This window comes from Antedon bifida, chromosome 8, assembly GCF_963402885.1.
Source record: "Antedon bifida chromosome 8, ecAntBifi1.1, whole genome shotgun sequence".
Classification (NCBI taxonomy): Eukaryota; Metazoa; Echinodermata; class Crinoidea; order Comatulida; family Antedonidae; genus Antedon; species Antedon bifida.
Window position 1 is genome coordinate 21,237,210 of NC_136233.1, and position 27,694 is coordinate 21,264,903.

At 34.2% G+C, this 27,694-nt stretch overlaps 4 protein-coding genes across 4 annotated transcripts; all 4 read left to right on the plus strand.

Annotated features, from left to right (window-relative positions):
• Positions 1-324: 324 nt before the first annotated feature.
• LOC144850707 (hyalin-like) lies at positions 325-8,639 on the plus strand. Its single transcript, XM_078708101.1, has 10 exons — positions 325-442; positions 664-751; positions 3,016-3,237; positions 3,459-3,578; positions 3,943-4,206; positions 5,676-5,963; positions 6,210-6,494; positions 7,133-7,420; positions 7,513-7,800; positions 7,976-8,639. The coding sequence occupies exons 1-10, from the start codon at positions 392-394 to the stop codon at positions 8,278-8,280; spliced, it is 2,199 nt and encodes a 732-aa protein (XP_078564227.1). The 5' UTR covers positions 325-391; the 3' UTR covers positions 8,281-8,639.
• Positions 8,640-9,788: 1,149 nt separating this feature from the next.
• LOC144850722 (uncharacterized) lies at positions 9,789-12,180 on the plus strand. Its single transcript, XM_078708120.1, has 3 exons — positions 9,789-11,186; positions 11,532-11,662; positions 11,775-12,180. The coding sequence occupies exons 1-3, from the start codon at positions 9,962-9,964 to the stop codon at positions 11,904-11,906; spliced, it is 1,488 nt and encodes a 495-aa protein (XP_078564246.1). The 5' UTR covers positions 9,789-9,961; the 3' UTR covers positions 11,907-12,180.
• A 461-nt stretch (positions 12,181-12,641) lies between these two features.
• Positions 12,642-17,278, plus strand: LOC144850710 (uncharacterized). The gene is made up of 8 exons (XM_078708104.1): positions 12,642-12,793; positions 13,101-13,412; positions 13,911-14,165; positions 14,423-14,710; positions 14,944-15,228; positions 15,751-16,038; positions 16,131-16,418; positions 16,594-17,278. Exons 1-8 carry the CDS (start codon positions 12,718-12,720, stop codon positions 16,896-16,898), a joined length of 2,097 nt encoding a protein of 698 aa, XP_078564230.1. The 5' UTR covers positions 12,642-12,717; the 3' UTR covers positions 16,899-17,278.
• A 427-nt stretch (positions 17,279-17,705) lies between these two features.
• Positions 17,706-27,656, plus strand: LOC144849975 (hyalin-like). Its single transcript, XM_078707118.1, has 10 exons — positions 17,706-17,812; positions 18,034-18,121; positions 21,996-22,217; positions 22,439-22,558; positions 22,923-23,186; positions 24,554-24,841; positions 25,088-25,372; positions 25,977-26,264; positions 26,357-26,644; positions 26,820-27,656. Exons 1-10 carry the CDS (start codon positions 17,762-17,764, stop codon positions 27,131-27,133), a joined length of 2,208 nt encoding a protein of 735 aa, XP_078563244.1. The 5' UTR covers positions 17,706-17,761; the 3' UTR covers positions 27,134-27,656.
• Positions 27,657-27,694: the final 38 nt, after the last annotated feature.

A 27,694-nucleotide genomic window follows, 5' to 3' on the forward strand; every position in this document is an offset into this window, starting at 1 on the left:
GGTACTTTGAACATAAAATAAGACGATGTTAACGACGACCAGGACGTAGACTAAGAGTGACGTCATGGTAATACAATTGTACGCATGCGATGCACTTGGATATGTATGCAGATCTTATTAAGTTTCGCAGCTAGTTGAATTCTCAAAGACAATTGCACTTTCTCTTTCCTTTAAATGGAAAGAAAATGTGATACTGTTATATATCATATAGTTATTAGTAGTACCTGATGATTACGAATACATTTACTTTTATAAATATGTTGTGTTGCTTCTACTATAATGCTGTCTGGAATTCTAATTAAAATAAAAATTACTTTGTAGAAAAACGATGGCCAGTTTGTAAATATTAATATACACCGGTACATTACGTAATAGATGTTATAAACTAATCATGCATAACGAAGAGTACCTAGCGCCACAACACTACCACATATCCAGCATGGTAAGTCAATAAGTATTATCGGGTGCAGTAATATGACTTAAACAGACATTTCACACACTCAATAATTTCCTACTCCTAAAATAACAAAATAAAGCTGTTCACATGCTTCTTCGTCACAAGATCGGCAATCTTGCACAATCAGGAAATTTAAAGGAATTCACTGCACACTGGAATTTCCAATGTTGTTAGTACTATACGCTCATTGTTTCCTTTATCATTAGTTGTTGCGACTAGGAGTTGGAAGTGACAGAATGAAAAACTTGTTCTTTGTCCTATTCATTACTGCTGTTAGTGTTACTGTGTCGACAGGTAAGGAGAAAATATTATTATTATTGCAGATAAAAACATTTTTAAATTCATTCATAATAGTATGTTTATTATAAATAATCTTCACAATAAAACTGAATAATAATAAGTAAACAAAAATAAACAGCTATAAATATATATATTAATGTTAGCACTAAGTATTGACTAATATATATGTTTTGGACCTGAGGTTATCGTCTGTCATGACGGGATTGGGCCATATATATAAGTATTGTTAAATTAATAACAAAGTTTTTATATTCAATAAATATATTGTTCAGTACAATTTGACTTGTACATCTAACCAATTATGTTTAATGTTTTGTCTTAACAAATCGCAATTGAAAGTATAATTGGTAAAAAAACATTAGGCGCTAATTAGGTTATATGCATGATATGCATATAACCTCTTGATTCTGTCAGGATCTTTATTTATTTATTCTTTCCTTAGCACTATTTTGTCCGTGAATTATCTTGATATCAGTTTCATCTAGCTAAGTCAATTTTTCAGAGTATATTCCTTATGGCCAGGAATCGATGTGGTTATGTTTTCACGGTGCGCAATCATAAATTACGCGGTCTACGCGCGATTTAACGAAATCACGTTTGTAATCATATCTTCACAAGCATGAATCACTTTTAAACAGAATTTGGTACTCATAAATTTCAGGTCATATTTCATCATATGGCAATATAATTACGTGCGTAGCGCATATAACGCATGCGTACGCGCGCTTAAAAGTTTTAAAATTGTCAAAATTTATTTTCGATGAAATTAGAGTACGTTTCAGGCAATTTTAAGCGTTTAAAAAATTGCCACGAGTGCGCAGAATTTTGCACGCGCACTGCGCGTTAAACGTTAATGCGCACTCTTTTTGCCCGATTTCTGTTTTACAACCTTTCTTTAATAATATCATTATATTTGATTCACTTTTCAACTCGAAATTGCGTTATACAAGCACGTCAAAAGTGACAGGCTACGCACGTATAAGTTAACAGAATAGTGAAAATATGCTAATTTTTAAAATTAATATATATCGTCAGAATGCTGGGGAACACCTATTTTTTATTTCATTTTCTTGAAGTGTATGTATCATATGTATGATTTATTATCAAATTAAGAGAACAAAAGTTGATTAAGTCATCATTAATTGCATATTGAATTAAAAAAAATTAATTTCGACAATCAAACAAATTTTGACATTTTCTTAGGCCGAAATAACAAACTTAACATTAACTTTCTTTCTTAAGAAGTTCATATATTAAAGTTAAAAGTATATAGTTTGACAGTGCATCATTTTTTTAAATTTTTAAAGATGTCATCATAGTAAAAAATTATAATTCATTGCGGTATGTAATAATCTATCTGCACCAAAGTGGTTACTGCATAGTAAATACACGGGGGAATCTTTCTACATTTTTTAGTCAGTTGTGTATAGCTCGGTGGTCTGTGCTCGTGTCTATGGCTGTCAAGGTACCGAGTTCGAGTCTCACCTTGGGAAACGAAACGATATAAGATTTTTTGTATTATCCGTATTGTTTGTTCAATTTTATTTCTTAGTGTATAGATTATACACATGATTTATAATGAAATCAAGATAACAAGTAACTTATGTCTTTATTATGTAACAAATGTGATTTATGAGATTATACGCAGAGGGATCTTTGATCTTATTGTGATACCGGCTATTGTATTTACATTAGCTAGATCCTATCATATATTATAAATAATTAAAGATTCTGAGAAAATCAATCAGTCAATATATCTTTTAAAATTCAATTATCTTTATTTAAATCAATGCATATAACCTATAATTCGTCATAGTGACGAATTAAATCTAGTTCAAAATTGGGATTTTCTCAAATATACCGAACTTTTTGAAGAATTTTGATCATAATATAATGATAGTAGATGATGGAAATGTGATTTTGAAAAGAATATTATGAATAATCATTGAATTTTTCCTTAATTTTGGGTGTTTTTGGGGTACCGGTAGGCCTATAGTTTTTTTTAGCTCACTAATTCGGTCGGTAAAAACTAACTCAAATTTAAGCACCCGACTGCAGCCATGTATATGGCCTTGTTTAATGTTATGTTTTATAGGCTACAATAGCAACTTATCGCATAATATTTATTGAATTTTAAAAACACCGAATTTTGTCAATTATTTTGGGAAAAAAATCAGTCTTTTTATTTGTTGACATAACTGGTTCCTTATTAATTATGCGATTCATTTATTGATTTTATTTGTTTACACGGTATCTAGGCAGCTGCGATTCATCATGGAGTTACTTTGAAGGAAGCTGTTATCGATTTCTAACAAGCACAAAGAGATGGCAGAGTGCAAGAAGTTGGTGCCAAAATTATGGAGCAGACTTGGCCGCTATAGAAAGTGATGCAGAGAACAACTATATTAAAAATCGTATAAGAGGAGACTCATGGATATTCTTAACGGACAATGAATATAAATGGACTAAACTAAGCAGATGTAAGCCTACTACTAGTATTAGATTGTGCTCATTGATCTTATTCCATTTCTTTACAAGATGAATCATAGGGTGTGCCCCAACAGGCTCGCATAGTAAATACTGATATTCATATTTCTGTTTCTAATGACGTAATCATGCACTACACTAGTTTCGATAGTCTGTGTTATTATAATGTGTTGTAACGAAATTTTAATTTACTATTTTGATTATTGTTTAATAGATAGCAGTCCTGGAAATTGTATTGTTATGCTGTACTCGAGGTACAATAGTTATTCTACTGGTAATTGGGCCAGTCATTCCGAGTGTTATTATCATTCATACAGATTTGTATGTGAAAAGAGTAAGTTTCAGAGACCCAGGTGATTAGCGAGGTCTTGGCAAAACAAAACAAAGTACCGATTGGTCATTACATTATTATAAATAAAGAGCAGCTCTGTGGAGTTTGTTTTAATCAACCTTGACCTTTAATTGCCTTCCAATCCCAAGGTCCAGGGCTCAATCCAGACCTGGTGCCAGGGTTTTAACTCACGACTCTTTCAACTCCACTACATAAGCCTCAAATGAGACTTAGTTTATAAGCACGACAAAGTATAAAATAAAATAGTTCCATCTATCCTGTAATTGGCGAGTTAATTTGTTGGATGCGTATGAAATAATAATAATAATAATTATTATTTTACTGTTGTTTTTTTTATTGATACAAGCATTAAAAGACTTGCAGAACCCAACATTAAGTAATTGTCCACGCAACCGGATTGTTAAAACTTATTCCAGGTACCAGGAAGTTAGTTGGACGGAACCAATAGCACATGATAATGTTGGCATCAAGACAGAAGAAAAGACATATAGTGTTCCAAGTCAACACTTTGAATTGGTCGATGGAGAGCAAACCGTCTATACTGTGAGGTATTGGGTAGAAGACTATGCTGGAAACGAGGCTGAATGCATCTTTAATATAACTATTATCGGTAGGATTTTTTGTTATTAAATTATCCGAGATTACTTACATTTTACAGTACGGTAAACGACCGTTAAAGTAGAAGAATATAAATTTGTTGAAAAGTTATATATAAAATATGTACTGACATCAGTACAGTAATACTTGGCTTGCCATTTGGGAATTTCCGATGTCAGTACATGCCTCCATGATCAGTACATACTCGCCTCGGCATTTGGAAGTTTCCGATGTCTATGAGAGATTTACAATCATAACAAGCAAGTGGTAAAGGGGAGTTATATAAGATTTATAAACATATAAATGTACGTAAGGGCAAAATTCGGTAAATCGCGCCTTACTTCTAGAATTTTTACTCGATGGTATATAAAGTTGGTTCGTACTTTCATTTAGGTTCAACGATTTGCCCCAAATAGGGGTGTTTTCCGATCGTGGTATACGATATTATTTTGATAGATTATTAATATACATTTATACAAAAGTATTGATTTGCGATAAATGGAACATCTCTCTTCCACAAGTGTTTATTCCCTAAGGCGTCGTAATAACACAAAAGACAAGTACACCCATAACAGAAATTCGATCCATTTTTTACAATCTGTGCTGCAGAGGTTGGATATAAGTTTTTTTTTTTTTAAACAGATAATGAGCTAGCGTTTTCAGTCGCCGTCTATATCTGTACAATCAACATTATTATTGCAGTTAAACCACCACCCACCCCCTCAATGGTATAATTAGCGTCGTAAAGCCAGTATAGGATAGGGAACAGTACGGATCACATGCCCTAAACGCAGAACTAGGCCTACTTTGGTGGGTTAAGAAACCAAATTAAGTATGAATTGGCTCTAAGAAACAACTGAAAACCATTAGGCCTACTAATTAAGTTGTATTAGATAATTATTCATTTATTGACGATTAAAGCGAATTTACGATTTGCCTCGAATAAAAGTGTTTTTTACAAACTGTTTTACATTATATAAAGACATAGGCCTATACAAATAAGCTTTACTACTATTGCTTCTCAACTTTTGTATTAATTATTACTGTAATTAAAAAAAATATAATCGTCGTAGTGGTGTATCGTTACATGTGCTATATAGGCTACTATTTCAATTGACTATGATGGTGACAGTTTCAACAAAGTATTAAATCGCAATGTTTTACTGTGTTTAGTGGTATATTATTTGTATAACATGAAAACAATTATTATTTCGTTACTGAATGGATAAAGAATATATTTAAAAATTGTCCCTCTTTTTACCCACCCTCTTCCCCATCCCTCAACCCTAATGTTACATACAAAACACAGATCACCGTGTCTATTTATTCGTTCCTGTAAATGAAATTTGTTCTGCGATACGTACATTTGAAATCCATTTTTTTAACGCTGAAAATGACTATGTATTCAAGAACCATCTGTGGGCCCACTACCATCTAGTAACTATAATTAATGAAAACTACAAAGAATTCTCTTTTTAACAGATGATGGACCACCCGAACTGCAGTGTCCCGAGGTAACTTCAAATTACTATAGAACCTACTACGGCTATATCCATGCTCATACTGATGCAGGGAGTCCTAACGGCACTATCACGTGGGTTCCTTTGGTTGCCAGAGATAATAGCGGAATTCAACCCAATATCACAAGTTATCCACTCAAATCCGGCGATGTTTATCCAATGCGACTGTTTCCACCTTACACGACTACAATACGGGCAACGGACCAATCAGGAAACTTTGAGGAATGTGTTCTACACTTTGCAGTTGTTGGTAGGATATTAATCTATAGTTATGATTACCAAAAATACAGAAATAATAAAATAATAAATTGCCACAATATTAACGCTCCTTTAGCTTTTACATACCTTGCAGTAGTAGATTATTGCGAACGGGAGATGTTTGTTTTTAAGATGTATATGCATTTACAGGTAATGACATTTTTTCTTATTTTGGCCATAATAGCTGCCCATATTGACCATACTCAAATTAATTCTACTTTTTTTTTTACAATTTTAGATATTGAAAGTCCAGTTTTACATTGTCCATCGCATTCAAACAACATGGTTAAAAGAACTTCAGAGTCTTCTTGGTCAGTTTTCACTGACGTGTCCTCCAGAAGTGCTCGATTGTATTGGCCACAACCGAACGTCACAGACAACAGTGGTACTGTCGTCTCCATCAGTTCAAATTACAACTCTGGTGATGAATTTCTGGCAGGAAGTTCTGCCTATGAAATAACGTACACTGCGATTGACAGAGATAACAACGTTGGAAATTGTTCGTTTTATATTACAGTCGAAGGTAGGTCAACTATTCTTATTGATGTATGACAGTATAATCCAGTTTCATAGGCTAAATTCACAATACAACATCTCACGGGTATCAAAGTGCCTGTATCATGCTAAGGGTTAGCTTGATACAGACGTCACGTATGGTAAATTGTATCACATCGTTTTCTTATGATACTAGAAAAATTTAGATAGAGAACCGAGAAGTACGACATGAGGGCGGTAAACAATTTTGCAAACATCAGAGCTCACTCAGAAAACTCAAGTTCTGAAAAATCTTTGTAACGCTTTTTATGAGTCGTTGGTTTTCTCATAATCGATGGCAGCAAATCAAGTCATACCTCGAAAAACAACCTTCCATTTCTTTCAAAATACAGTCATGTTAGATAGCTTTATTTGAAATAGAAATATTGGTGTTACCCAAATCATTCAAAACTAATCTTAAGTCCGGTCTACACTATCAAACTTTATGTGACAAAAATAATTTATGTGCCCATATATGAACATGATGATGTCACATCACTACCATATTTGAGCATATCACTACCATATTTAGGCACATAAAACTTTTTTGTCGAACTAGTTTGATAGTGTAAACAGAGCTTTAGGGAAAATAATTTGTCAATTATCTTTCTCTTTGTTTAAAAACAGATTGGGAAAGTCCATCAGTTGAATGTCTACCTGACTTAGAACACTACACAGACGACGGTTCAAGGTTTGCGTTATTCTCCTGGAACATCACACTTAACGATAATTTTGCTGTCAGCTACTGCATGTCTAACGACTCTAGAGTTGAACCTACGAACACTACATTAAATGACGAAAATATCACCCTTGCTCAACATGGCTTTTTTCCTATCGGTGTAACTGAAGTTGAATACACCGTGACAGACACATCTGGCAACAATGGTACCTGTCTGCTTACTATTACAGTTATAGGTGAGTTTTCGCAAATACTGAGATCAAAATATCTGTTTAAATTCCTAAAAACACAGCAAAATTTAGATTTCTTTTAAAAATTGTTATTTCAGACAACGAACGTCCATCAATTATATGTCCGAGTAATTTCTCCAATTATTACGACAAAATATTTGGTTTTCATCGCCTCGTCACTGATTATGGCCATCCATACGCAACAGTCACGTGGTATCCTCCAGACGTTGATGACAACAGTCAAGATCTGGTCACGTGGGAAAGCTTCCCTTATACATCAGGTGATACGTTTCCGATGCGACAGTTTCCACCGTACACTGTACACATGACTGCAACTGATCTGTTCGGCAATAACAAATCTTGCTACATTTATTTCACAGTCATAGGTAAGTTAATAAAAGACAAATGTAGGCTCTATTTCAAGTCGGCCTTAATGCACAGTCTACTCCATTGGCAAACACGAGCCCCTTCCATCTCACATAATGCATGTACCACGTGCTTCTTCGAATCTCCTTTTCTTCTGCATTCCAATCGTATAGTATGTTGTTTATTTTATTCTAGACATCGAACCTCCGATTATAGAATGCCCAACGAACATTACAAATTACTACGATACGTACTTCGGCATTGTTAGAGCTGCTACTGATTCAGATGTTAACACGAGTTCCGTTAGGTGGGAAGATCCTACAATTGTTGACAACAGCGGAGGTCGTCTGATAGTTAAGTCATCACACAAGTCTGGCGATGTGTTCGCGCCAAAATTCTACCCTCCTTATGAAGTGGAGTTTACGGCAGAAGACGAATCCGGAAATGTGAATTCATGCAAACTGTACTTTCTCGTTATAGGCAAGTTATCTCTAAATTAACGGCATAAAATAAATAAATAAAATAAATTGTAGTGATACTTATGTAAGGCAAATATAGCCTACTACTTTGTACACAGTACAAGTAGAAGCCTTCTAAAGTATACTTTGGTATGGTGATTTCTTTACTAGTTAGATGATAGGCGTGTTTTTTCAGCTTAATAAGAATAATTAAAAATAATAATTCAACTTTTGTCCGCAATATAAAAGCTGACATAGTTAGAAATTTGCTTGTTGATCGCAGTAACATAAATAGACAGAGATCAGTTATATATTATGAAATGTGTCAATGTATTCATAAGATTTGAAGACAAAAGACTTTTAGCCAGATACTGTACACAGCGGTTTGTATTATTTAACAAGTTATAAATTAAAATTGTTTAGAAGCAATTTTTTTCTGGTCTCTTGCTCTGTTCGTTTCTGTATTAGTTGACGAAGAGAAAATTCCGTATGCACATCCATATAAAAATAACTACGGCACTTTGAACATAAAATAAGACGATGTTAACGACGACCAGGACGCCGACTAAGAGTGACGTCATGGTAATACAATTGTACGCATGCGATGCACTTGGATATGTATGCATATCTTATTAAGTTTCGCAGATAGTCGTCACAAAATACCATTCTATAACTTCACGTTGTCGGGGCTTGGTGCTCGGATAGGGAATTGAAAGAGTTCCATTTTGCGTTGGGTGACGACGACGACGATGACGAGTTTGTCAGTATTGATGTAATTTGCATATTATATACATCATCTTTCAGACAATACTCCACCCACGTTTGAGTGCCCGGAATTCATCAGATGTTTTAGTCTGGGTGAAAACAGCACTTTAGTGTATTGGTCGATAGTTGTATACGACCTAGAACTGATTTCTGAGATTCAAGTAAACAACGACGCGGTGACGCCATTTCGTTTGGAACCATATAGAAAACGAGTAAATTTGACAGCATCTGCAACTCTCCCGATCGGTACCACTTTTATAATGTATACATTTGAAGATTCTTCAAGGAACACCGCATTCTGTAGTTTTTACGTTCACGTTTCAGGTAAAGAATTAACAACAATGCTGGCGTTTTATGAAGTATAAGAACCTCAATTTTAAAAGACTAGTCGTACTCAATATAATATATCACATATATAACAATATAATACAATAAAGACATAAACAACTTAACACGAGATTTCTATGTTATATTATCAAAATAGACTTCTTAACAACTCTATGATTTATTTTATTTTACAGAAAATGAACCAGAAATAACTTTTCCAGATACAACCATGTCACCTCAAACCATAACAGAAATCTACAGAAATGACTCTAACTTTGAAGAAAACACGCCCTCTACACAACCAGAAACATCATCAGTAAATACTCCGATATCACAATTACCTGTAACTCATTCGCCATTAGTAAAACTATCATCACAATCATCATCACCACCATTATCATCATCATTATCATCCTCACAATTACCAACAACGTCATTATCACCAACACAATTTTTATTAAAAACTTTATCTCCTTCATTATCACCAAAACCAACGTCATCACAATTTTCCTTTCCACTTTTATCTTCAAAATTACTGTCAACGCTATTATCACCAACACCAATATCATCAAAATTGTCCTTTAACCCATTAGTTTCACAATTGCCATCACCTTCGTTATCACCGAGACCAATGTCATCACAACATTCTGAACCATCAGTTTCACAATTACCATCTCCTTCGTTATCAACACCAATATCATCACAAATTTCCTTTAAACCATCATCTTCACAATTACCATCACCTTCATTATCACCAACACCAATGTCATCACATATTTCCTTTCAACCATCAGTTTCCCAATTACCATCACCTCTACTACCATCAACACCAATGTCACAATCACAATATTTTATTAAACCATCACCTTCACAATTACCATCACATTCATTACCATCAACAACAATGTCATCACAATCTTCTGAACCGTCATCTTCACCATTACCATCACTTTCATTACAATCACCTTCACCAATGTCATCACAATTTTCTGGACAATCATCTTCACCATTACCATCAACAACAATATCATCACAATTTTCTGAACCGTCATCTTCACCATTACCATCACCTTCATTACCATCACCTTCACCAATGTCACCACAATTTTCTGGACAATCATCTTCACCATTACTATCATATTCATTACCATCAACACCAATGTCATCACAATTTTCTGGACAATCATCTTCACCATTACCATCAACAACAATGTCATCACAATATTCTGAACCGTCATCTTCACCATTACCATCACCTTCATTACCATCACCTTCACCAATGTCACCACAATTTTCTGGACAATCATCTTCACCATTACCATCATATTCATTACCATCAACACCAATGTCATCACAATTTTCTAGACAATTATCTTCACCATTACCATCACCTTCATTACCATCAACAACAATGTCGGTAGTTCCTTTTAAATCGCGCACCACCCTTCTTCCATTTATATCACTGGCATCTACTTCCTCACCATCAACGATTTCAGTTCAATCTTCTTCACCGTTGGCATCATCCACCTTGAATTCGCTTCCGACAACCACTGTTGTCACAGCAGTTGACACTCCAGTTACCAACGGAAGTGTGACAGCAGAAGACGATAGAGAACAGACAGTCACTAAAGCTAGGCCTAGTCAACAGTTTACATTTACCGCTGAACAGCTAACGACTAAGCGCCGATCAGTCCATAAGAAGTCTACAGTACAGCAGCAAACTACAGGATGGCCAAGTGACCAGACAACGTCATTTGACGAAGTGTCACCGGAAGTAATTACTAGTTCAATATTGACGGTTTCCGAGCAAATGACAGAAAACGAAGAGGGCGCCCTGAACAAATCAAACAGCCATGGTAAATATACAAACACAGTAATCAATCAATATCAATTTAGATTTAGCTTATTAAATTTCTACACGAGAAGTGTAAGCATAAGCAAAAATAGCCCTACAAACAAACTTGTGGTGCTGATTGAAATACACATATATAGGCCTAGACTTTAATCTAAGACTATACACAACGGTACGTGGATAATATTTTTCTTCCTTATGCTTTCTTTCAAAATTCTTGCTTAGATAAATACCATTGTCAACAATGTCCACTAAAAAAATTATTTTTAATGTATAAGGTATGTATTGCATCAATGCTGTTGCTCACGCGCAGAATAAAGTAGGCCTACGTATTACTCTTACTTTACAGATAACAGTTTTCCTGAGGTACTAATTGTATGCATATGTCTACTGTTCATAGCCGTCATCGTCATAGCAGGGATACTTTTTATAATCAAAGGGAGAAAAGTTCAGCAGAAATACTATTTTCAACCTAAACATGTAAGTGGTTTTAAAACAAGTACAATAAATTAGGAACTTAGAAACTCGATATTTTGCCGAATATTAATTGAACCAACAGTTCAGTAAAAAGTGTATTTTGTTTATTCTACAGGGCGAAAACAAAGACAAAGAACCTCCATCGGTAGATATTTGCGACTTGCGACCATTAAATAAAGATGCACAGACAATTCACAAAGACGATGGTATTCTCAACTGCGCATATAATAATGACAGTAAAGTCTGAACCCCGTCTGTATAATTAATTCCTTTAATTCGCATTTAGCCCAGAATCCAGTCCGGTGGCCGGATATATAAACTCAGTGTGAACGAAGCTTAACTCTATAACAAATTAAAACGTTACCTCTGGTGACCATATAGAGGGCGCATCTTGTGTTATAAATATAACCGCGTACATTGTGCTCTCCAGAGACGGAAATAAAATTAAAATAGATGCTGTAGTGAAAATGGAAGTTAAGACATTTTTTTTTGTTTTGCTTATTTTTAAACACATAGCTTCAGTTCCCAACGATATTTTAGTGAAGACCAGTCTTCTAGATTAAGTTGGTTTCCTTTGATACAAAGAAAAAGGTATATTGATAACAGCTACTTAAGACTCGATCTCAAAAACATCACAATCTTATCGTTACGGAATCATAAAAATAACAGCAAACTATCAATCTCAAAATGCTACACTGAAATATCCCCTTACTGTCTTGTCAACAGGAGCCAAGCATCAATTAAAATACCTATGTTTACAGTTAGTAATATCTGTTGTTGGTTTGTTATGTACATCTAAGACCATAATGTGGTCTGTGCATGTTACCTCAATGCATAATGTATACAGTCTGATATCCTGTATGGAGCCTGAAATTGAGACTAATCGTAGATGATTTACTAAGCAGATATTGCATACCGTCAATATTTCCTACTCCAAACAATACCAAAATATGAGTGACAGATATTGTGTTTCACAACCAGGAAGCTTCCATGAATGTATTGGAATTTGGACTTTCCAAAATTTCATTTTTGCTAGTTACCATTAGATATTACTTGGTATGGGTATAATGAAAACTCACTGGAAAACTCCATTGTTTTTCCTATTCATTGTGCGTGCTACTGCGTCCTCGACAGGTAAGAATGATCAATATTGTAACTACACGTAAGTTAAAATTATAAGTGACGTTTAATTGTGTTTACATTTTAGTAAATTTACTTTTTTTTAAAGTTAATGTCCAATGCTATAGTAGATAGACCATATAATGAATTATTCCTTATGGGACTAATGTTAACAATTACATGAGATTTGAATTTCTAAGAACATCTTTTGTGTTTTTTAAAAATAATAATTTAATAAAAATACACTTGGATGACCTTTCTTACTAGAATCTACTTAGGCCAAGTAATTGGTTTAAGGTTTTATTCATGTTTATTACAACAGTAAGACTTGTTGGTGGCGGCAATAGCTATGAGGGACGAGTTGAAGTATATAATGGTGGAGAATGGGGTACAATATGTGATGATTCATGGGATATAAAAGACGCTCGAGTTGTGTGTAGACAATTAGGTTTCGGAGACGCAACTGGAGCCCCGCATAGCGCTGCATTTGGCCAGGGGTGGGGTCCAATTATGTACGATGATGTTCTGTGTACAGGATATGAAACTGATATAAGAAGATGCTCTAATAATGGATTTAAGAGTCACAATTGTGCACATTCCGAAGACGCTAGTGTTATTTGTGATGTTCCAGAAGGTATGTTTTGATAGTTTAAATTTCCTTTTCAGATGGTTGCTATCATTTTCAACAAATAAATACATACATTTCTCAGTGATTCCATTTCAAAGACATTTTGAGAAAATGACGAAATTTACACATTTATGACCACTCTAGTGGGGAGTTGTGGCTTCGAGTTCCAGAATGTACGAAAATAAAACATGGGCATTCACAACAAAGGATTTTTAAGGAACACTGGTTATGTCCTAAATCTTGACAAGACTTTGTATAGACTATTTCCTGCAATTCAGAACACAAAGTGATTAGATTTAAAGGCTTACTTTAAAAGTCCTTTTTAAAATCGAAAACAAAAGCAGTACTGTAGTATAAAATAACACAACAAAAAGAGTTATTATATTTTACCTTCGTCTAAAAATGTGGTTTCTTATCTTTCAAACACCAGGAATATTTTAGTGTGTAAAATTTAATCTTTTTGTTAAGTTTTTACTATTATTTTATCGATACACAAATTAACAGACTTGGAGAACCCAACATTAAGAAATTGTCCAAACAACCAGATTGTTGAAGCTCAGGGCAAATACCAGGAAGTTAGTTGGACGGAACCAGTAGCACATGACAACAAAGGCATCCAGACAGAAGAAAAGACATATAGTGTTCCAAGACAACGCTTTGAATTGGTGGGTGGAAAGAAATCCGTCTATACTGTGAGGTATTGGGTAGAAGACTATGCTGGAAACGAGGCTGAATGCATCTTTAATATAACTATCATTGGTATGGTATTTGTTTTTTCATAATTCAACCGAGAGTACACTACAATAATAACCGTTAAAATAAGTATCTATATATATATTTTTTTAAATCTCATTTTTTTTATAATTAGTGAATGGAGGAGTACACGAGATATGCCTACGCCAATTCTACATTTAGGAAAAAAACATGCAAAAGAGAGAGAAATATGTTAAATTTAGTCCTAGTCATAACTGGTCTTAAACACTAACAACGAAAAATAAACTGTTCTTTGTTGACAGATGATGAGCCACCCGAACTGCAGTGTCCTGATGTAACGTCAAATTATCATAGAACCTACTACGGCTACATCCACGCTCATACTGACGAAGGAAGTCCTAACGGCACTATCACGTGGGTTCCTTTGGTTGCCAGAGATAATAGCGGAATTCCTCCCAATATCACAAGTTATCCAAATAAACCCGGCGATGTTTACCCAATGAGAATGTTTCCACCTTACACGACTACAATACGCGCAACGGACCAATCAGGAAACTTTGAGGAATGTGTTCTACACTTTGCAGTTGTTGGTAGGATAGTAATCTATAGTTATGATTACCAAATACAGACAAATAAAATAATAAATTGCCACAATTGCCTTTAGTTTTACATACCTTGCAGTAGTAGATTATTGCGAACGGGGGATGTTTGTTTTTGAGATGCATTTGCATTTACAGGTGATGACATTTTTCTTATTTTGGCCATAATAGCTGCCCATATTGACCATACTCAAATTAATTCTACTTTTTTTTTACAATTGTAGACATTGAAATTCCAGTTTTACATTGTCCATCGCATTCAAACAACATTGTTAAAAGAACTTCAGAGTCTTCTTGGTCAGTTTTCACTGACGTGTCCTCCAGAAGTGCTCGATTGTATTGGCCACGACCAAACGTCACAGACAACAGTGGTACTGTCGTCTCCATCAGTTCAAATTACAACTCTGGTGATGAATTTCCGGCAGGAAGTTCTGCCTATGAAATAACGTACACTGCAATTGACAGAGATAACAACGTCGGAAATTGTTCGTTTTATATTACAGTCGAAGGTAGGTCAACTATTCTTATTGCTTTATGACAATATACTCCAGTTTCATAGGCTAATTTCACAATACAACATCTCACGGGTATCAAAGTGCCTGTATCATGCTAAGGGTTAGCTTGATACAGGCGCCACATATAGTAAATTGTATCACATAATTTTCTTATGATACTAGATAAATTTAGATAGAGAACCGAGAAGTACGACATGGGGTCGGTAAACAATTTTGCAAACATCAGTTTTGAAAAATCTTTGTAACGCTTTTTATGAGTCATTGGTTTTCTCATAATTGATGAGAGCGTATTTAGTCAAAAGACAACCTTCCATTGCTTACAAAATACAGTCATGTTAGATAGCTTTATTTGAAGTAGGAATGTTAGTGTTACCCAAATCATTCAACACTACTCTTAAGCCCTGTCTACACTATCAAACATTATGTGACAAAACATTATTTACTAGTTTGATAGTGTAGACAGAGCTTTAATTTGTCAATACTTTTTCTCTTGGTTTAAACTTGGTTTAAAAACAGATTGGGAAAGTCCATCAGTTGAATGTCTACCTGACTTAGAACACTACACAGACGACGGTTCAAGGTTTGCGTTATTCTCCTGGAACATCACACTTAACGACAATTTTGCTGTCAGCTACTGCATGTCTAACGACTCTAGAGTTGAACCTACGAACACTACATTAAATGACGAAAATATCATTCTTGCTCAACATGGCTTTTTTTCTATCGGTGTAACTGAAGTTGAATACACCGTGACAGACACATCTGGCAACAATGGTACCTGTCTGCTTACAATTACAGTTATAGGTGAGTTTTCGCGCATACTGAGGTAAAAATCTTTGTTTAAATTCCTAAAAACACAGCAAAATTTAAATTTCTTTAAAAAAATTTTATTTCAGACAATGAACGTCCATCAATTATCTGTCCGAGTAATTTCTCCAATTATTACGACCATATATTTGGTTTTCATCGCCTCGTCACTGATTATGGTCATCCATACGCAACAGTCACGTGGTATCCTCCAGACGTTGATGACAACAGTCAAGATCTGGTCACGTGGGAAAGCTTCCCCTATACATCAGGTGATAAGATTCCGATGCGACAGTTTCCACCGTACACTGTACACATGACTGCAACTGATCTGTTCGGCAATAACAAATCTTGCTACATTTATTTCACAGTCATAGGTAAGTTAATAAAAGACAAATGTAGGCTCTATTTCAAGTCGGCCTTAATGCACAGTCTACTCCATTGGCAAACACAAGCCCCTTCCATCTCACATAATGCATGTACCACGTGCTTCTTCGGATATCTTTTTCTTCTGCATTCCAATAGTATAGTATGTTGTTTATTTTATTCTAGACATCGAACCTCCGATTATAGAATGCCCAACAAACATTACAAATTACTACGATACATACTACGGCATTGTTAGGGCTGCTACTGATTCAGATGCTAACACGAGTTCCGTCACGTGGGAAGATCCTACAGTTTCTGACAACAGCGGAGGTCGTCTGATAGTTAAGTCATCACACAAGTCTGGCGATGTGTTCGCGCCAAAATTCTACCCTCCTTATGAAGTGGAGTTTACGGCAGAAGACGAATCTGGAAATGTGAATTCATGCAAACTGTACTTTCTCGTTACAGGCAAGTTATCTCCAAATTAACGACATAAGCATAAAATAAATAAATAAAATAAATTGTAGCGATACTTATGTAAGGCAAATATAGCCTACTACTTTGTACACAGTACAAGTAGAAGCCTTCTAAAGTATGCTTTGGTATGGTGATTTCCTTACTAGTTAGATGATGGGCGTGTTTTGTCAGGTTAATAAAGAATAATTAAAAATAATAATTCAACTTTTGTCTGCAATTTAAAAGCTGACATAGTTAGAAATTTGCTTGTTGATCGCAGTAACTTAAATAGACAGAGATCATTATGAAATGTGTCAATGTCTTCATAAGATTGGAAGACAAAAGACTTTTAGCCAGATACTGTATACAGCTGTTTGTATTATTTAACAAGTTATAAATTAAAATTGTTTAGAAGCAATTCCTTTCTGGTCTCTTGCTCTGTTCGTTTCTGTATTAGTTGACGAAGAGAAGATTCCGTATGCACATCCATATAAAAATAACTACGGTACTTTGAACATAAAATAAGACGATGTTAACGACGACCAGGACGTAGACTAAGAGTGACGTCATGGTAATACAATTGTACGCATGCGATGCACTTGGATATGTATGCAGATCTTATTAAGTTTCGCAGCTAGTTGAATTCTCAAAGACAATTGCACTTTCTCTTTCCTTTAAATGGAAAGAAAATGTGATACTGTTATATATCATATAGTTATTAGTAGTACCTGATGATTACGAATACATTTACTTTTATAAATATGTTGTGTTGCTTCTACTATAATGCTGTCTGGAATTCTAATTAAAATAAAAATTACTTTGTAGAAAAACGATGGCCAGTTTGTAAATATTAATATACACCGGTACATTACGTAATAGATGTTATAAACTAATCATGCATAACGAAGAGTACCTAGCGCCACAACACTACCACATATCCAGCATGGTAAGTCAATAAGTATTATCGGGTGCAGTAATATGACTTAAACAGACATTTCACACACTCAATAATTTCCTACTCCTAAAATAACAAAATAAAGCTGTTCACATGCTTCTTCGTCACAAGATCGGCAATCTTGCACAATCAGGAAATTTAAAGGAATTCACTGCACACTGGAATTTCCAATGTTGTTAGTACTATACGCTCATTGTTTCCTTTATCATTAGTTGTTGCGACTAGGAGTTGGAAGTGACAGAATGAAAAACTTGTTCTTTGTCCTATTCATTACTGCTGTTAGTGTTACTGTGTCGACAGGTAAGGAGAAAATATTATTATTATTGCAGATAAAAACATTTTTAAATTCATTCATAATAGTATGTTTATTATAAATAATCTTCACAATAAAACTGAATAATAATAAGTAAACAAAAATAAACAGCTATAAATATATATATTAATGTTAGCACTAAGTATTGACTAATATATATGTTTTGGACCTGAGGTTATCGTCTGTCATGACGGGATTGGGCCATATATATAAGTATTGTTAAATTAATAACAAAGTTTTTATATTCAATAAATATATTGTTCAGTACAATTTGACTTGTACATCTAACCAATTATGTTTAATGTTTTGTCTTAACAAATCGCAATTGAAAGTATAATTGGTAAAAAAACATTAGGCGCTAATTAGGTTATATGCATGATATGCATATAACCTCTTGATTCTGTCAGGATCTTTATTAGGTTATATGCATGATATGCATATAACCTCTTGATTCTGTCAGGATCTTTATTTATTTATTTATTTATTTATTTATTTATTCTTTCCTTAGCACTATTTTGTCCGTGAATTATCTTGGCATCAGTTTCATCTAGCTAAGTCAATTTTTCAGAGTATATTCCTTATGGCCAGGAATCGATGTGGTCATGTTTTCACGGTGCGCAATCATAAATTACGCGGTCTACGCGCGATTTAATGAAATCACGTTTGTAATCATATCTTCACAAGCATGAATCACTTTTAAACAAAATTTGGTACTCATAAATTTCAGGTCATATTTCATCATATGGCAATATAATTACGTGCGTAGCGCATATAACGCATGCGTACGCGCGCTTAAAAGTTTTAAAATTGTCAAAATTTATTTTCGATGAAATTAGAGTACGTTTCAGGCAATTTTAAGCGTTTAAAAAATTGCCACGAGTGCGCAGAATTTTGCACGCGCACTGCGCGTTAAACGTTAATGCGCACTCTTTTTGCCCGATTTCTGTTTTACAATCTTTCTTTAATAATATCATCATATTTGATTCACTTTTCAACTCGAAATTGCGTTATACAAGCACGTCAAAAGTGACAGGCTACGCACGTATAAGTTAACAAAATAGTGAAAATATGCTAAATTTTAAAATTAATATATATCGTCAGAATGCTGGGGAACACCTATTTTTTATTTCATTTTCTTGAAGTGTATGTATCATATGTATGATTTATTATCAAATTAAGAGAACAAAAGTTGATTAAGTCATCATTAATTGCATATTGAATTAAAAAAAATTAATTTCGACAATCAAACAAATTTTGACATTTTCTTAGGCCGAAATAACAAACTTAACATTAACTTTCTTTCTTAAGAATTTCATATATTAAAGTTAAAAGTATATAGTTTGACAGTGCATCATTTTTTTAAATTTTTAAAGATGTCATCATAGTAATAAATTATAATTCATTGCGGTATGTAATAATCTATCTGCACCAAAGTGGCTACTGAATAGTAAATACACAGAGGAATCATTCTACATGTTTTAGTAAGTTGCGTATGGCTCGGTGGTCTGTGCTCGTGTCTATAGCATTCAAGGTACCGAGATCGAGCCTCACTTTGGGTAACGAAACGAAATAAGATTTTTTTTTATTATTTGTATTGTTTGTTCAATTTTATTTCTTAGTGTATAGATTATACACATGATTTATAATGAAATCTAGATAAAAAGAAACTTATGTCAAGATTCAAGAAATTTTATTTGTCCATAAAAATGGAAATTCACTTTGCTTGGTAGATTAAAACAACAATATTGCAAACAATTTAAAACGTGCAGTATTATAACAGATTAAAAAACTTATGTCTTTATTATTATGTAACAAATGTGGTTTATGACATTATACGCAGAGGGATCTTTGATCGGATTGCGATACCGGCTATTGTATTTGCGTTAGTAAGATCCTAGCATATATTATAAATAATTGAAGATTCTGAGAAAATCAATCAATCAATATATCTTTTACAAATCAATTATCTTTATTTTAATCAATGCATATAACCTATAATTCGTCATAGTGACGAATTAAATCTAGTTTATTTATTCTTTCCTTAGCACTATTTTGTCCGTGAATTATCTTGATATCAGTTTCATCTAGCTAAGTCAATTTTTCAGAGTATATTCCTTATGGCCAGGAATCGATGTGGTTATGTTTTCACGGTGCGCAATCATAAATTACGCGGTCTACGCGCGATTTAACGAAATCACGTTTGTAATCATATCTTCACAAGCATGAATCACTTTTAAACAGAATTTGGTACTCATAAATTTCAGGTCATATTTCATCATATGGCAATATAATTACGTGCGTAGCGCATATAACGCATGCGTACGCGCGCTTAAAAGTTTTAAAATTGTCAAAATTTATTTTCGATGAAATTAGAGTACGTTTCAGGCAATTTTAAGCGTTTAAAAAATTGCCACGAGTGCGCAGAATTTTGCACGCGCACTGCGCGTTAAACGTTAATGCGCACTCTTTTTGCCCGATTTCTGTTTTACAACCTTTCTTTAATAATATCATTATATTTGATTCACTTTTCAACTCGAAATTGCGTTATACAAGCACGTCAAAAGTGACAGGCTACGCACGTATAAGTTAACAGAATAGTGAAAATATGCTAATTTTTAAAATTAATATATATCGTCAGAATGCTGGGGAACACCTATTTTTTATTTCATTTTCTTGAAGTGTATGTATCATATGTATGATTTATTATCAAATTAAGAGAACAAAAGTTGATTAAGTCATCATTAATTGCATATTGAATTAAAAAAAATTAATTTCGACAATCAAACAAATTTTGACATTTTCTTAGGCCGAAATAACAAACTTAACATTAACTTTCTTTCTTAAGAAGTTCATATATTAAAGTTAAAAGTATATAGTTTGACAGTGCATCATTTTTTTAAATTTTTAAAGATGTCATCATAGTAAAAAATTATAATTCATTGCGGTATGTAATAATCTATCTGCACCAAAGTGGTTACTGCATAGTAAATACACGGGGGAATCTTTCTACATTTTTTAGTCAGTTGTGTATAGCTCGGTGGTCTGTGCTCGTGTCTATGGCTGTCAAGGTACCGAGTTCGAGTCTCACCTTGGGAAACGAAACGATATAAGATTTTTTGTATTATCCGTATTGTTTGTTCAATTTTATTTCTTAGTGTATAGATTATACACATGATTTATAATGAAATCAAGATAACAAGTAACTTATGTCTTTATTATGTAACAAATGTGATTTATGAGATTATACGCAGAGGGATCTTTGATCTTATTGTGATACCGGCTATTGTATTTACATTAGCTAGATCCTATCATATATTATAAATAATTAAAGATTCTGAGAAAATCAATCAGTCAATATATCTTTTAAAATTCAATTATCTTTATTTAAATCAATGCATATAACCTATAATTCGTCATAGTGACGAATTAAATCTAGTTCAAAATTGGGATTTTCTCAAATATACCGAACTTTTTGAAGAATTTTGATCATAATATAATGATAGTAGATGATGGAAATGTGATTTTGAAAAGAATATTATGAATAATCATTGAATTTTTCCTTAATTTTGAGTGTTTTTGGGGTACCGGTAGGCCTATAGTTTTTTTTAGCTCACTAATTCGGTCGGTAAAAACTAACTCAAATTTAAGCACCCGACTGCAGCCATGTATATGGCCTTGTTTAATGTTATGTTTTATAGGCTACAATAGCAACTTATCGCATAATATTTATTGAATTTTAAAAACACCGAATTTTGTCAATTATTTTGGGAAAAAAATCAGTCTTTTTATTTGTTGACATAACTGGTTCCTTATTAATTATGCGATTCATTTATTGATTTTATTTGTTTACACGGTATCTAGGCAGCTGCGATTCATCATGGAGTTACTTTGAAGGAAGCTGTTATCGATTTCTAACAAGCACAAAGAGATGGCAGAGTGCAAGAAGTTGGTGCCAAAATTATGGAGCAGACTTGGCCGCTATAGAAAGTGATGCAGAGAACAACTATATTAAAAATCGTATAAGAGGAGACTCATGGATATTCTTAACGGACAATGAATATAAATGGACTAAACTAAGCAGATGTAAGCCTACTACTAGTATTAGATTGTGCTCATTGATCTTATTCCATTTCTTTACAAGATGAATCATAGGGTGTGCCCCAACAGGCTCGCATAGTAAATACTGATATTCATATTTCTGTTTCTAATGACGTAATCATGCACTACACTAGTTTCGATAGTCTGTGTTATTATAATGTGTTGTAACGAAATTTTAATTTACTATTTTGATTATTGTTTAATAGATAGCAGTCCTGGAAATTGTATTGTTATGCTGTACTCGAGGTACAATAGTTATTCTACTGGTAATTGGGCCAGTCATTCCGAGTGTTATTATCATTCATACAGATTTGTATGTGAAAAGAGTAAGTTTCAGAGACCCAGGTGATTAGCGAGGTCTTGGCAAAACAAAACAAAGTACCGATTGGTCATTACATTATTATAAATAAAGAGCAGCTCTGTGGAGTTTGTTTTAATCAACCTTGACCTTTAATTGCCTTCCAATCCCAAGGTCCAGGGCTCAATCCAGACCTGGTGCCAGGGTTTTAACTCACGACTCTTTCAACTCCACTACATAAGCCTCAAATGAGACTTAGTTTATAAGCACGACAAAGTATAAAATAAAATAGTTCCATCTATCCTGTAATTGGCGAGTTAATTTGTTGGATGCGTATGAAATAATAATAATAATAATTATTATTTTACTGTTGTTTTTTTTATTGATACAAGCATTAACAGACTTGCAGAACCCAACATTAAGTAATTGTCCACGCAACCGGATTGTTAAAACTTATTCCAGGTACCAGGAAGTTAGTTGGACGGAACCAATAGCACATGATAATGTTGGCATCAAGACAGAAGAAAAGACATATAGTGTTCCAAGTCAACGCTTTGAATTGGTCGATGGAGAGCAAACCGTCTATACTGTGAGGTATTGGGTAGAAGACTATGCTGGAAACGAGGCTGAATGCATCTTTAATATAACTATTATCGGTAGAATTTTTTGTTATTAAATTATCCGAGATTACTTACATTTTACAGTACGGTAAACGACCGTTAAAGTAGAAGAATATAAATTTGTGGAAAAGTTATATATAAAATATGTACTGACATCAGTACAGTAATACTTGGCTTGCCATTTGGGAATTTCCGATGTCAGTACATGCCTCCATGATCAGTACATACTCGCCTCGGCATTTGGAAGTTTACTTACTTCTAGAATTTTTACTCGATGGTATATAAAGTTGGTTCGTACTTTCATTTAGGTTCAACGATTTGCCCCAAATAGGGGTGTTTTCCGATCGTGGTATACGATATTATTTTGATAGATTATTAATATACATTTATACAAAAGTATTGATTTGCGATAAATGGAACATTCCAATCTCTCTTCCACAAGTGTTTATTCCCTAAGGCGTCGTAATAACACAAAAGACAAGTACACCCATAACAGAAATTCGATCCATTTTTTACAATCTGTGCTGCAGAGGTTGGATATAAGTATTTTTTTTTTTAACAGATAATGAGCTAGCGTTTTCAGTCGCCGTCTATATCTGTACAATCAACATTATTATTGCAGTTAAACCACCACCCACCCCCTCAATGGTATAATTAGCGTCGTAAAGCCAGTATAGGATAGGGAACAGTACGGATCACATGCCCTAAACGCAGAACTAGGCCTACTTTGGTGGGTTAAGAAACCAAATTAAGTATGAATTGGCTCTAAGAAACAACTGAAAACCATTAGGCCTACTAATTAAGTTGTATTAGATAATTATTCATTTATTGACGATTAAAGCGAATTTACGATTTGCCTCGAATAAAAGTGTTTTTTACAAACTGTTTTACATTATATAAAGACATAGGCCTATACAAATAAGCTTTACTACTATTGCTTCTCAACTTTTGTATTAATTATTACTGTAATTAAAACAAATATAATCGTCGTAGTGGTGTATCGTTACATGTGCTGTATAGGCTACTATTTCAATTGACTATGATGGTGACAGTTTCAACAAAGTATTAAATCGCAATGTTTTACTGTGTTTAGTGGTATATTATTTGTATAACATGAAAACAATTATTATTTCGTTACTGAATGGATAAAGAATATATTTAAAAATTGTCCCTCTTTTTACCCACCCTCTTCCCCATCCCTCAACCCTAATGTTACATACAAAACACAGATCACCGTGTCTATTTATTCGTTCCTGTAAATGAAATTTTCCTGCGATACGTACATTTGAAATCTCCATTTTTTTAACGCTGAAAATGACTATGTATTCCAGAACCATCTGTGGGCCCACTACCATCTAGTAACTATAATTAATGAAAACTTCAAAGAATTCTCTTTTTAACAGATGATGGACCACCCGAACTGCAGTGTCCCGAGGTAACTTCAAATTACTATAGAACCTACTACGGCTATATCCATGCTCATACTGATGCAGGGAGTCCTAACGGCACTATCACGTGGGTTCCTTTGGTTGCCAGAGATAATAGCGGAATTCCACCCAATATCACAAGTTATCCACTCAAATCCGGCGATGTTTATCCAATGCGACTGTTTCCACCTTACACGACTACAATACGGGCAACGGACCAATCAGGAAACTTTGAGGAATGTGTTCTACACTTTGCAGTTGTTGGTAGGATATTAATCTATAGTTATGATTACCAAAAATACAGAAATAATAAAATAATAAATTGCCACAATATTAACGCTCCTTTAGCTTTTACATACCTTGCAGTAGTAGATTATTGCGAACGGGAGATGTTTGTTTTTAAGATGTATATGCATTTACAGGTAATGACATTTTTTCTTATTTTGGCCATAATAGCTGCCCATATTGACCATACTCAAATTAATTCTACTTTTTTTTTTACAATTTTAGATATTGAAAGTCCAGTTTTACATTGTCCATCGCATTCAAACAACATGGTTAAAAGAACTTCAGAGTCTTCTTGGTCAGTTTTCACTGACGTGTCCTCCAGAAGTGCTCGATTGTATTGGCCACAACCGAACGTCACAGACAACAGTGGTACTGTCGTCTCCATCAGTTCAAATTACAACTCTGGTGATGAATTTCTGGCAGGAAGTTCTGCCTATGAAATAACGTACACTGCAATTGACAGAGATAACAACGTTGGAAATTGTTCGTTTTATATTACAGTCGAAGGTAGGTCAACTATTCTTATTGATAATTTCACAATACAACATCTCAAGGGTATCAAGGTGCCTGTATCATGTTAAGGGTTAGGTTGATACAGGCGTCACGTATGGTAAATTGTATCACATCGTTTTCTTATGATACTAGAAAAATTTAGATAGAGAACCGAGAAGTACGACATGAGGGCGGTAAACAATTTTGCAAACATCAGAGCTCACTCAGAAAACTCAAGTTCTGAAAAATCTTTGTAACGCTTTTTATGAGTCGTTGGTTTTCTCATAATCGATGGCAGCAAATCAAGTCATACCTCGAAAAACAACCTTCCATTTCTTTCAAAATACAGTCATGTTAGATAGCTTTATTTGAAATAGAAATATTGGTGTTACCCAAATCATTCAAAACTAATCTTAAGTCCTGTCTACACTATTAAACTTTATGTGACAAAAATAATTTATGATGTGCCCATATATGAACATGATGATGTCACATCACTACCATATTTGAGCATATCACTACCATATAATGGCACTTTTTTGTCGAACTAGTTTGATAGTGTAAACAGAGCTTTAGGGAAAATAATTTGTCAATTATCTTTCTCTTTGTTTAAAAACAGATTGGGAAAGTCCATCAGTTGAATGTCTACCTGACTTAGAACGCTACACAGACGACGGTTCAAGGTTTGCGTTATTCTCCTGGAACATCACACTTAACGACAATTTTGCTGTCAGCTACTGCATGTCTAACGACTCTAGAGTTGAACCTACGAACACTACATTAAATGACGAAAATATCACTCTTGCTCAACATGGCTTTTTTCCTATCGGTGTAACTGAAGTTGAATACACCGTGACAGACACATCTGGCAACAATGGTACCTGTCTGCTTACTATTACAGTTATAGGTGAGTTTTCGCAAATACTGAGATCAAAATATCTGTTTAAATTCCTAAAAACACAGCAAAATTTAGATTTCTTTTAAAAATTGTTATTTCAGACAACGAACGTCCATCAATTATATGTCCGAGTAATTTCTCCAATTATTACGACAAAATATTTGGTTTTCATCGCCTCGTCACTGATTATGGCCATCCATACGCAACAGTCACGTGGTATCCTCCAGACGTTGATGACAACAGTCAAGATCTGGTCACGTGGGAAAGCTTCCCCTATACATCAGGTGATACGTTTCCGATGCGACAGTTTCCACCGTACACTGTACACATGACTGCAACTGATCTGTTCGGCAATAACAAATCTTGCTACATTTATTTCACAGTCATAGGTAAGTTAATAAAAGACAAATGTAGGCTCTATTTCAAGTCGGCCTTAATGCACAGTCTACTCCATTGGCAAACACGAGCCCCTTCCATCTCACATAATGCATGTACCACGTGCTTCTTCGAATCTCCTTTTCTTCTGCATTCCAATCGTATAGTATGTTGTTTATTTTATTCTAGACATCGAACCTCCGATCATAGAATGCCCAACGAACATTACAAATTACTACGATACGTACTTCGGCATTGTTAGAGCTGCTACTGATTCAGATGTTAACACGAGTTCCGTTAGGTGGGAAGATCCTACAATTGTTGACAACAGTGGAGGTCGTCTGATAGTGAAGTCATCACACAAGTCTGGCGATGTGTTCGCGCCAAAATTCTACCCTCCTTATGAAGTGGAGTTTACGGCAGAAGACGAATCCGGAAATGTGAATTCATGCAAACTGTACTTTCTCGTTACAGGCAAGTTATCTCCAAACGGAAGCATTTAAATAGATTGTAGCACATTACAAGTAAAAGCTTTCTAAAGTTTACTTTATGTTGATTTTCATACTAGTTAGATGGTAGGCGTGTGTTTCCAGTTTCTGAATAATAATTCCAACTTTTGACCGCAATACAAAAGCTGTTATCAATATTTTTTAGAACATTTCAGTAAACTTCTTGATCACAGTAACATCCGACAAAGGACGAACTTAAAGGCCCTTCTAGGGAGTCACCAGGCATGTTATTACATTAGGTTAAACTACCTAACTACTGAAAAAGTTTCCCTGGTTTTTATAGCAGAATTTTGCCAAATTTTGTATTTGACCATTTTAAGGGAAATTTATATTTTTTCGTTTTGATTTCTATTACAAATATTTGATTTGACAATCTACCTGATATTATATTTAAAATTCATGCCTGTACCTGACCTTTAAGATCAGTAGTTATACATTATAATTTTAACTTTATAAAACCAAATGTTAAAGCCAGATATACAGATGTGTGTATAATATAACAATTAAAATTGTTTGAAAGCAATCTCTTGCTGGTCTCTTGCTCTGTTCGTTTCT

Bases quoted from the DNA above. Each gene is read 5' to 3' on its own strand.
- LOC144850707 (XM_078708101.1), top strand. From the start codon at position 392: ATGCATAACGAAGAGTACCTAGCGCCACAACACTACCACATATCCAGC. The intron at 443-663 runs GTAAGTCAATAA...CTTTATCATTAG, and splicing joins ACTACCACATATCCAGCATG to TTGTTGCGACTAGGAGTTGG. The intron at 6,495-7,132 runs GTAGGTCAACTA...GTTTAAAAACAG, and splicing joins GTTTTATATTACAGTCGAAG to ATTGGGAAAGTCCATCAGTT.
- LOC144850722 (XM_078708120.1), top strand. From the start codon at position 9,962: ATGTCATCACAACATTCTGAACCATCAGTTTCACAATTACCATCTCCT. The intron at 11,187-11,531 runs GTAAATATACAA...CTTACTTTACAG, and splicing joins GAACAAATCAAACAGCCATG to ATAACAGTTTTCCTGAGGTA. The intron at 11,663-11,774 runs GTAAGTGGTTTT...TTTATTCTACAG, and splicing joins ACTATTTTCAACCTAAACAT to GGCGAAAACAAAGACAAAGA.
- LOC144850710 (XM_078708104.1), top strand. From the start codon at position 12,718: ATGGGTATAATGAAAACTCACTGGAAAACTCCATTGTTTTTCCTATTC. The intron at 12,794-13,100 runs GTAAGAATGATC...TTATTACAACAG, and splicing joins TGCTACTGCGTCCTCGACAG to TAAGACTTGTTGGTGGCGGC. The intron at 15,229-15,750 runs GTAGGTCAACTA...GTTTAAAAACAG, and splicing joins GTTTTATATTACAGTCGAAG to ATTGGGAAAGTCCATCAGTT.
- LOC144849975 (XM_078707118.1), top strand. From the start codon at position 17,762: ATGCATAACGAAGAGTACCTAGCGCCACAACACTACCACATATCCAGC. The intron at 17,813-18,033 runs GTAAGTCAATAA...CTTTATCATTAG, and splicing joins ACTACCACATATCCAGCATG to TTGTTGCGACTAGGAGTTGG. The intron at 23,187-24,553 runs GTAGAATTTTTT...TCTTTTTAACAG, and splicing joins CTTTAATATAACTATTATCG to ATGATGGACCACCCGAACTG.